At 29.9% G+C, this 10,210-nt stretch overlaps 2 protein-coding genes across 3 annotated transcripts; both read right to left on the bottom strand.

The window, feature by feature from the left end:
• Positions 1-1,091: 1,091 nt before the first annotated feature.
• LOC118062701 (sodium/calcium exchanger NCL1-like) lies at positions 1,092-4,337 on the bottom strand. Of its 2 annotated transcripts, none has more exons than XM_035076537.2 (4): positions 4,200-4,337; positions 3,536-3,794; positions 2,932-3,228; positions 1,092-1,419 (listed from the first exon to the last, which is right to left on the bottom strand). In XM_035076537.2, exons 1-4 carry the CDS (start codon positions 4,301-4,303, stop codon positions 1,171-1,173), a joined length of 909 nt encoding a protein of 302 aa, XP_034932428.1. In that variant the 5' UTR covers positions 4,304-4,337; the 3' UTR covers positions 1,092-1,170. The 2 variants fall into 2 exon arrangements, with proteins under 2 accessions (XP_034932428.1, XP_073267456.1); XM_073411355.1 differs by having other exon boundaries at positions 3,536-3,690.
• Positions 4,338-4,388: 51 nt separating this feature from the next.
• LOC118062699 (sodium/calcium exchanger NCL2-like) lies at positions 4,389-9,952 on the bottom strand. The gene is made up of 5 exons (XM_035076535.2): positions 9,405-9,952; positions 6,923-7,111; positions 6,245-6,426; positions 4,811-4,956; positions 4,389-4,692 (listed from the first exon to the last, which is right to left on the bottom strand). The coding sequence occupies exons 1-5, from the start codon at positions 9,805-9,807 to the stop codon at positions 4,404-4,406; spliced, it is 1,209 nt and encodes a 402-aa protein (XP_034932426.2). The 5' UTR covers positions 9,808-9,952; the 3' UTR covers positions 4,389-4,403.
• Between the last annotated feature and the right edge of the window lie 258 nt (positions 9,953-10,210).

Genomic DNA, 10,210 nt, shown 5'->3' with positions numbered 1-10,210 from the left:
AGCAACCGCTACCACATTTCCAAACACCCTCTTAACCTGTTTGGCCTACCTATTTGTTTTAAAAATTGTGATTGATCTTTTTATTTTTTGGTTTAATTTTATAATGTATAAAATAGATTATTATAATTTATTTTTATTTGTTTTCTTTAATATTATATATAAATGAGTTGTTTTTTTAATGATGCATTTACAAAAAACAAAACAACCGGTTGATATTAGCAACCAGAATTAAACTCTAACATGGAATAAATGAAAATGTATAAAATAAAATAAATAGGCAACAAAAAACACACATTGTCTACCACAGAACCCATAAGATTTGGTTCGGTATCCTTCACCCTTGTAACTCTTCCCTGACGCAAGGATAAGCATCGCCAACAGTCCAACAATGGCAGGACTGATGGTGTTTTGAATCAATCAAACATGGACCAAACCCGAGCTATGTTTATCCTCATCCACGAGATTGTCACCCTGGGGAGATAAGGGACGAAATTCGTGGATGAGAATTGGAGATTCGGCCCTCTACAAGCCAGACAAAAAACATAACTAAGAGGACGAAAAAACAGAAAGACAAAAAAAAACCCTAAAGCTAGAGAGGGAAGAACAGAAACAACAAAAAGAGAGTAAGGATCGGGGGTCAATTACTAGGATTAAAAAAAAAAAAACATATCTTTCGCAAAGAAAAAGGAGAAGCCATTTTTGCTAATCTCTGCTTTCTCCAGGACCAGAGCTTTTCATGAAGAAATCATAGCAAAAACAAAAACAGAGGGACGAAGACACAGAGGAAAACCAGAAGAGCAAAAACAGAAGAGAAGACTTTTGCATTCCTTCATAACGCCCTCAGCTTCGCCTTCAGCAACAGCTAACCAGGTAAGCCATTAACCAGCTTGCAATTTTAACTATTTTGTCACTGTTGCAAGCATACCTAATAATTCACGCATGCCTGCCGCTAGGCCAACTTGGTCGCTGGTCTGGGTAAGCGATCAGGCTGGGCCAGCGGGTTTGGATTGGCTGGGTTAGATCCAGTCTAAAAAAAAGATAGAAACTTTTGAGGCTTGGATGGGCTTGGGCCCAAGCCTATCCGGCCCAAATAAATCAGTAGGATCAATATAATTAAGCTTGTGGTATGTGTGAAATCCAAGAGTTTTTTTAAGAAATTACTGACTTGATCTAAACATAATCGAGAACATCGTTGAAAACATAAACAAGGAACAGAGAAAAGGGATACAAGAGGAATGCCATGAATGATGTCCACAATGGGAAATCGGAGCGAAAGCTTACGGCGAGACACATTATAGCACAGGTAATGAGCACAACCAGAACTTCAGCAGAGAATTCCCATGTCAATCCACGAACATAAATTAGAAATAGAAGAACAGAACAGCCAAGAACATTGTTCATGAACACCCCACCATAAATCTGCACATTGATCAAATCAGGTTATATATTACTTTGTGCTAATAGTCATGTTTTATCAAATAATTATTTTAATTTAAAAATTTAAATTGTAAGATGAGATTCCAATAATAATTTTACATTATTTTTTAAGAATAATTTATCAATTATGAAAAAAAAAAACTCTTATTTTATGCCTAATGTAATTCAGTACATAGGTCTCACGATTATATTATATATATATATATATATATATATGTGTGTGTGTGTGTGTGTGTGTGTGTGTTACAAATTTGTAACTAAAAATTTGTGTCACAAAATTTTATGCTCATGGAAATACCATAAACTAATGTTATATAAAAAAAAAACTCTTAAAATCTTATAATTTTACAAGTTAATATGTATTTAATGTGTCAAATCGGATTAAAACTCGAAATAAGTAAAATCGGTCAAATTCGGTAAAATCAATAAAAATCAAACCGATTTTATGTTTGGAAAACATATAAATTTGTGCATTTTGGTAATTTGTAATTTAATATTTTTATTGTTTTAAATTTATATCTTACAAAACTTGTTCAATTTGATAATCAAGGGCTTGGTTTTAAACTATAATTATTATAATGTTTTTAATGATACAAGTTATTTGTTGAATTTTATTTATGTAAAATTAAAATAAATATTTATTCTTCATAATTTCTTATGTAAACTATTAAACATATTAATTGATACATTATTCTGTTTTAGCTGGTAAATATATAGAACAAAAAGTTGTAAATTGACATGCTTGATCATTTGGAGCAGTTAATGTTAAATGGTCTATTAAAATTTAAAAGAGATTTGTTTATTATAAATGACGAAGTAAATGGGTCGATTTGTCCAAGAAGTATAGAAATCGATGTAAATAAAATAAAGGTGTTTGGACTTTTATATTATTTTTTTATTTTTATTTTTAATTGTGTTATATTGTTAAATTATTACTTGATTGAAATTGTTAATATATAATTAGTTAAAAATATTTTACTTATGATTTTACACTATTCGAGTTTATGATTTAAGTTTTTATTGTATATTTCATATTGTGTTTAAAAAAAATATTTTTAACCACCTTGCCATAAAACTACTCTAATTTTAAAAATTTTAACTCCCTTCTTTTTCCAAAATTTCACCAAAATTTTTTGTTCTCTCTTTTATATACAATATACCCATTTATCTCTTAATTTTACTTGACACCTTATCTCATTCTTCTCGGGCCTCACTTTCTCACATTTTCGTTTCTCTCTATCCGTCACTCAAACACATTCCCTTCATCTACATCTATCCTTCCAACTCTTCTCCATTCAACTTCAACTTATTCTATCTCCTCTTGTAACTTGTATTTTATTTCATTCTCCCCTTCATTTTTATTTCTTTCTATTACATTTTACTCTCATTAATTTATTAAGTCTTTTTTTATAACAAATGTTTACGTTTCCTCTTCAATATTAGACCTAAAAATGAAAAAAAGGAAGAAAAATTAAGGCGAGTCCAACGACAAACCTCGGAAAATGTCAAGGAAGTGGTTATAGACTTCTTACGACAGGCAGTCGTGATAGCTGTAGTGGCTGCTCTTGCGTTGGTTGCGAGTGGAACTAACACAAAGGAGACAAAAAAAGATGGTATCCCAGCATCCTCGGAGAAATTCTGAACACTTTGTGTCAGCGGCTCTGCTAGCACAGACAATATAGCAGCTCCAAGCACCATAGACATTATAGCCTTAAACCAAGCCCATGATGATTTGTCAACAGCATTGGTTTTTTCATCCTTCAATAACTTATCCACTTCTTCCCAGGTTCCCTACACATTAATCCATTTTTATAGCTTTATTACTGCCTAAATCACAGTTAATTAACAAAGCAGCTCCGTTTACATATTTTTTTTGATTTATTCAGAATACTTTAATTCGTTGTATTTGTCATCATGATTATTGCATTTCTTTTCTTAATAGATCACGACCACTCTATATAAATTCTGATTGATAAGCGTACGTAGTAAAATCGATGTGTTTTTGTGATTTAGAAAAAAAAATAAAAATGAAAATAATATAGAGTGGTCGAATTCTTAAGATATTGATGATATTTCCCAGCAACAAGAATGGACTTACTCGATTGTTATCATCTTGGGACCGAGTTGATACAGGAGTTACATTTTCGGACGTGTTAATCGGCCATCTTACAATTCCCTCGGTGAACTCCTTCTCATCGATCATTTGATCTCCGCTCGTGTCAAGTGCTTCCATGATTTTTTCAGCTGCTTCATCTACATCCCAAGAGATCTTACCAATCTCAATCTTTTTCATTAGTTCTTTTAACTCATCTTTTGATATGCAATTATCTTCATCACGATCAATTTCTTCGAACAACCTATTAATTACAAAATACAATTAAGTGATATATTCTCGAGTAAACTCATAAGAACATATCTACTTCTTGGGATTATGCATGCTAATATTGTCAAAGAATTAATTCAACTCAATAGTTTTAGTTTTTAGATAAAGTTTCAAGACTGATTTATATTATTTTTTAAAACAATCCTTTAAATGAAAGTTCTTTGAGCTTGAAACTTACACAAGTTCACATTATCTTGTGTTTAGTTTTTTTTATTAAATAAATAAAGATGATAAGATTTAAACTTGTTTGCGTTTGGTTATTAAGGTTTTGATATCATATCAAAGAACTAATTTAACCTAATAACTTAAGTTTTTACATAAAATTTTAAAAATAATTTATATTATTTTCTAACAAATATACGAGGGAGGATGGGCTAACCTTCTAATAGCAAGTAAATCCGGAGTACCATCTTCTTTGATTAGGTTTCCTAAAGCAACGCTTTGTAGATGACTCACGATTTCTGTTATGAGATTTCTCTTCATCTCATGTTCTCTTGTACTTTCTACGAACGGGTGAAAAAACCTAAGCAAAACACTTAATTAAAGATGTTAGAATAAATCAAATAAAAGATACAACTCAAAATTACTTAACACGTGCAGTAAATACCTGATAAAACCTCTTCAAGGAGTTAATTGTGAAGTATCGCCTGTCCATAGCATACTTTGTCTCTTCAAGCCATTTTGTAAGAGTATAGACAAATTCTTCCTTAGTTATTTTCTTATCATCATTGAGATCTAATACTTTGATTAATTCTTCTGATGCACTGTCTTTATTGATATTCATTCCTGTAGACTTTATGTCGAGCAGAAGTTGCCTCACTTCAGAGGGCGATATATAGTCATCACCATCTTTATCTATTTCCTCAAATAGTCTGCAAAAAAGAATTTACATCTCCCTTTTCTTCTTTTCTTTTCTTTTTTCTTTAAAAATGCATAGCATGCATAAAGTATATATATAATGATGCATGAGGTGTCATACATCGAACTAACCTCTGTATAGCATTTATATTTGGAGCCCCCTCTCCTGTCAGAATTCTCCCTAAAGCTCGTTCTTGCACGAGTTGCAGAATTCTTAAAAGAGCTTCATCATATTTTACATATTCCAGTCTTCTCTTTTGAATCCACGGTTCGAAGATCTGTGCACAAATTATGCAGACAAAATATCTGAGTTCGACCAATAAATATTAATCACAATATTTAAAACCGAGGTCCTACCCTAGAAACTACATTTTCATTTTAGTCTAAGGTAGCTATATTATCATTACTTTTAGCAATACTTTCAACCGGGGAAAATAATTGGGATTAATTTTATATATGGCGCCTCGTATTTTTTTTAAAAATTAATGTGAGTGTTTGAATCAGTTTGCACATACATTGACTAATCTAATATGCTCTAAAATTAACGATCATATAAACCTTTAATAACCATCATATTAGCAATTACAAACTCGAATTTAAGATTACAGGAAGAGCAAATTCTTTGGTCCATACTTTTACCATTAAATGACCTACTATATGGTTGGTGCACTCGTACTCTTGATGTCCCTTGACATGGCTTCTCTATCCTTTTATATATTCTTTATCAATTTAGTTGGTATTTTGTTCAAGATTTTTTTTTAATGCAGTCCTTCGAAATTTACCATTAGTTCTCGAGACATAGCCTTAACATGTGTAAAACACATTTTTTTTTTTGTTTTCTAAATATTGTCAAGAAATGACATTAAATTGGAAGGAAATTATATGAAAGGACCAAATAAAAAGCATTGTAGAATATATGGACCTACCAAATTAAAAACAAAGTTATTGGGATAGATTAAGTGTGTTTGATATTGTGGGGTAAAATGTTTTTTTTTTTTTTTTTTTTTTTAAATTTGTCATCTTAATATTAATCTATTAAAATCATTGAAAAATAAAAAAATATTAATTTAATATTTTTTCAAATAGTTGTTTTTTAAAAAATAGATACAAACAAGCTATAAAACATTGCCGAGGGTAATATACAATTAATGCAAACAATATCGCTAAAAATAATAGTTGATTCAATGATTCTATTTATTGCTAGTATTAGAATACACTTATCATAGAGTAAAACATATCTTAATTAAATAGAAAGAAAAATAATCAAATTGTAATAATATATACGCTGATAAAGTTAGTTTAGATGTCATTAATTAATAAATTTTTTTTTTTGGATTCGAGGAAACCCCACCCTCCGGAAAGCGCACTTTATGGGCCCAGATAAGCAAGTAAAACCCCGGCTGTCCCAGGCTCTTACAAGAAATTAATTAATAATGAATATTACGACTACATGAAATGACATTGCATAATATAGTCATCAAATCGATTTTATGGATATGAACAACAAATTCAAAACAAAAAATTAAAGAAAAGAATATTTATAAAAAAAGGAGAGACATGTGATACCTGATAGAAGAAATATATCAATAGAGAAACCACTGAAACCACAAGAGAGGTCAATATCGTCAAGTGTTCCCCAGAATTTGAGTTGAAAATTTTTGGGACTTGCAAAATAAGAAATGGTATGACAGAAAGACCCATAATCCTTGCTGTGTAGCTTGTCTCCAAATCCGTAGTGACTCCAAACTCTATGAAGATTACAAAAGAAAACAAGAAGAGTAATATATATATATATTTGAGATTAAATTGAGGTTTTTGCCTTAATTTTTAGTCTTGGATTTTTTCAGTGAATATTAAAATATTCTTGCCTTATATTTGATTTAGATTTTGTTAAGCTGAGATGCATAACAATTTGTAAATTCACAGGTAAAACTTATGTTTTTCCAGCTAGCCTTATATGTTTTTTTCTAGGTAAGGATTTTGTAAATTCTAGCCTTATGTTTAAGAATTATTATTTTTTTCTGATTATTTATTTTCCATTTTAAATAATAATTAATAAATATTTTTCATTTAAATAAAAAGATTCTCCTTTGAAAATTAAATTATAATGAAAAAATAAAATAATTATTATTAAAAAACGAGTTATTTTATTTTTCAACAATTATTTTTTGTTATTTGTAATCTCTAAAAATGTCGACTCTTCTTTGAAAATTTAATAATGAATAAAAGAGAGGACGTACGCACCAGTCAGCCATGATAATAATCTTGAGCTTGAAGTATTGGAAATGGTTGGCTTTGACGATTGAATGCTGCCAGCGATAACACAGGTTCCCCAGAGTAGTGTTAGAAGCAAAATAGATGTTCCTGCGAGGAGTCCGACTCCTGTAGACACGGACTCTTGAGCTACTTCTCTTGTGTTCAATAATCCAGACGCTGCCATTTATTTTAAGAGAAGATTTACATATATAAAATACATATCATTATGTGGGTGATAAGTTGATTTCAGTATAGAATCTTTATTTTCCTATCAATTATCGAATTAAAAAAGAACACAACATGGCTGGCTGCCATTTATTTTAAGAGAAGACTTACATGTATAATATAAAAGAGTTAAAATACATATCATTATGTGGGTGATAAGTTGATTTCAGTATAGAATCTTTATTTTCCTATTAATTATCGAATTAAAAAAGAACACAACACGGCTGGCTGCCATTTATTTTAAGAGAAGACTTACATGTATAATATAAAAGAGTTAAAATACATATCATTATGTGGGTGATAAGTTGATTTCAGTATAGAATCTTTATTTTTCTATCAATTATCGAATTAAAAAAAGAACACAAACACGGCTGGCTGCCATTTATTTTAAGAGAAGACTTACATATATAATATAAAAGAGTTAAAATACATATCATTATGTGGGTGATAAGTTGATTTCAGTATAGAATCTTTATTTTCCTATCAATTATAGAATTAAAAAAGAACACAACACGGCTGGCTGCCATTTATTTTAAGAGAAGACTTACATATATAATATAAAAGAGTTAAAATACATATCATTATGTGGGTGATAAGTTGATTTCAGTATAGAATCTTTATTTTTCCTAACAATTATCGAATTAAAAAAAGAACCCAACACGGCTAGCTGCCATTTATTTTAAGAGAAGACTTACATATATAATATAAAAGAGTTAAAATACATATCATTATGTGGGTGATAAGTTGATTTCAGTATAGAATCTTTATTTTCCTAACAATTATCAAATTAAAAAAGAACCCAACACGGCTGGCTGCCATTTATTTTAAGAGAAGATTTACATATATAATATAAAAGAGTTAAAATACATATCATTATGTGGGTGATAAGTTGATTTCAGTATAGAATCTTTATTTTCCTATCAATTATCGAATTAAAAAAGAACCCAACACAGCTGGCTGCCATTTATTTCAGTATATAATATGGTTGCTTAAAACCATATCCAAGTTGACTTGGAACAAAGCTCTCAAGTCGTTTAATTTGTTTCTTATCTGGTCTAGTCGCCTCTATCTTAAATATTTCCATGACGTGGAAATACTTGTTCCTCACGTTCCAATTTCTCATCCTACAAGTTTCCAATATTTCTCTTGCCCAATTCTTATATAAAAAACATATTTTATAAAGAGGAAAAGAAGATATCGAATCCAACATGTATATATATATACAGTGACGAAGCCAGAATATTTTAAATGAGGGGTAAATATATTATATGGATATACATTAAAAATTAATTCAAAATAAATATACCAATTTATATAAAACAAAATTAATTTAAAAATACTTTTAACAGAAAAAAAACTTATATTATAATAATTCTTTTTAAGTTTTTATAATAACAAAATTAAATTCAGTTATATAATTATTATAAATCTTCCATATAAAATTCATAATAAAATATGAATTAATTTATCAAAATTCATTACACCTACCATTTTATCCATTATTCAAAAACAATTAAGGGGGGCCCTTAAAAAAAAAATATTGTAGCATACAATGATTAAAAACATGTGCTTTAATTCTAGTAGAATAAGGGTATAACGATTGCTTTTTAAGATGATTTTTATTTGGAAATGTATTAAAATAATATTATTTTATATTAATATATTAAAATTATCTAAAAATACTAATAAATTAATTTGAAGTAAAGAAAAAAAATTAAATTTTTTAAAAATAATTTTAGAAACACAAAAATAAAAAAGCTCCAAATTAGAGAAGGCATGTCAGCTTTCAAGCTAAGTTTCTTTTTCCCCCCCTTCTTTTTTGGTTAGGACGAGAGTTCAACTCAAGATTTTTGAAAAAAAATAATAAAGAAAAGACACGCATTAATATCAATTAAACCACGACTTATAATAACTTATAAACTAAATTGATTGCACGACAAATAATAACTCCACGATATTGATTTTATCATTTACGTTTGTGTGTGATGCAAACCATCTGGATCCGAACTGTTTCAGCAATTAATTCAAGCTTCGAAAACTCCGACTTCATTTGATATTGATGATAGCATTTACCAGCTAGCTGGAACCAATATAAAAAGTTGGCAGATTAAACTCATCTGAAAAGCATCTTAATTTATAGTTGATCGTTCACGCTGTTTCCGAAGAAGACAGTGTATAATTTCTAAGAGAAAACAAGTGATTTAAGGTGATAATTAGAAAACAAACAGAAAATAAAAGAGCATACCTAGAAGTATCAAGGACTCAGGAAGGGCTCCAAGAACCTGGAAAGCACTGGCACCGAAGACACCAGGTCCAAGAATCCTGAAAATCTTCTCACCTCCAGAGGCCAAGTAGCCCTCTCCATGAAACAACATATATTCATACACTGCAATAAGAAAGAGATGCCCAAAAATATTACTGGAGCACGGCAAGAAGCCATACAATTGCTCACACTTCTCTTCAGAGGAAGAATCCATCCCTTTGAGAGGTAGAATGGAAGATTGGTTTTCTTGGACATTATTGATGCCATCTGAAACCAGTAATTCGACAGAGCTGTGTGCCAGAGAGCGGCCTTTAACGTTTAAAAGAACTGTTAAAAGAAGAAAAAGTATAAAACATACAGTTTTTGAGATGAGCCTCATTTCCATGGTGCTTAACTAGCTGAACAAATCTTTGGAGGTTGTATAAGAAAGTTTAAAGGCCTGCGTGTTTGCTTAATTACGGGGCTTGAAATTGTCATGTATGTGGAGAATTTTCTCTGCTGATGAAGTCTGCTGTGAAGTCAATGTTTGATTATCTAATTAATTTGTGGCTGGTAACATATCATATTCGGGAAAATAAAATAAAATTCAAGTTGGTATATATTTTCTTACTTCAATTTATCTGCATCGCAGTATAGTAGAAATACGGTTTCATGTACTCCACTTAATTGTATTATATATTTTTAGAAAAAAATGGTTTTCCCATTATATTTAAATTATATAAAAAAACTAAAACTCATCATTATGACTCAAGACACATTTGATACAGGTGATCGGCTTTAGCTTTGCT

Source organism: Populus alba, chromosome 1 (assembly GCF_005239225.2).
Source record: "Populus alba chromosome 1, ASM523922v2, whole genome shotgun sequence".
NCBI lineage: Eukaryota > Viridiplantae > Streptophyta > Magnoliopsida > Malpighiales > Salicaceae > Populus > Populus alba.
The sequence above is the reverse complement of the archived record's forward strand: the minus strand, read 5'-3'. Positions and strand labels throughout refer to the sequence as shown.

Bases quoted from the DNA above. Each gene is read 5' to 3' on its own strand.
- LOC118062699 (XM_035076535.2), bottom strand. From the start codon at position 9,807: ATGGAAATGAGGCTCATCTCAAAAACTGTATGTTTTATACTTTTTCTT. The intron at 4,957-6,244 runs GTATCACATGTC...ATTTGTGCACAG, and splicing joins TGATATATTTCTTCTATCAG to ATCTTCGAACCGTGGATTCA. The intron at 4,693-4,810 runs GTTAGTTCGATG...TCTTTTTTGCAG, and splicing joins AATATAAATGCTATACAGAG to ACTATTTGAGGAAATAGATA.
- LOC118062701 (XM_035076537.2), bottom strand. From the start codon at position 4,303: ATGAAGAGAAATCTCATAACAGAAATCGTGAGTCATCTACAAAGCGTT. The intron at 3,229-3,535 runs GTAAGTCCATTC...ATTAATGTGTAG, and splicing joins CCCAAGATGATAACAATCGA to GGAACCTGGGAAGAAGTGGA. The intron at 1,420-2,931 runs GTTTGTCGTTGG...ATCAATGTGCAG, and splicing joins CTTCCTTGACATTTTCCGAG to ATTTATGGTGGGGTGTTCAT.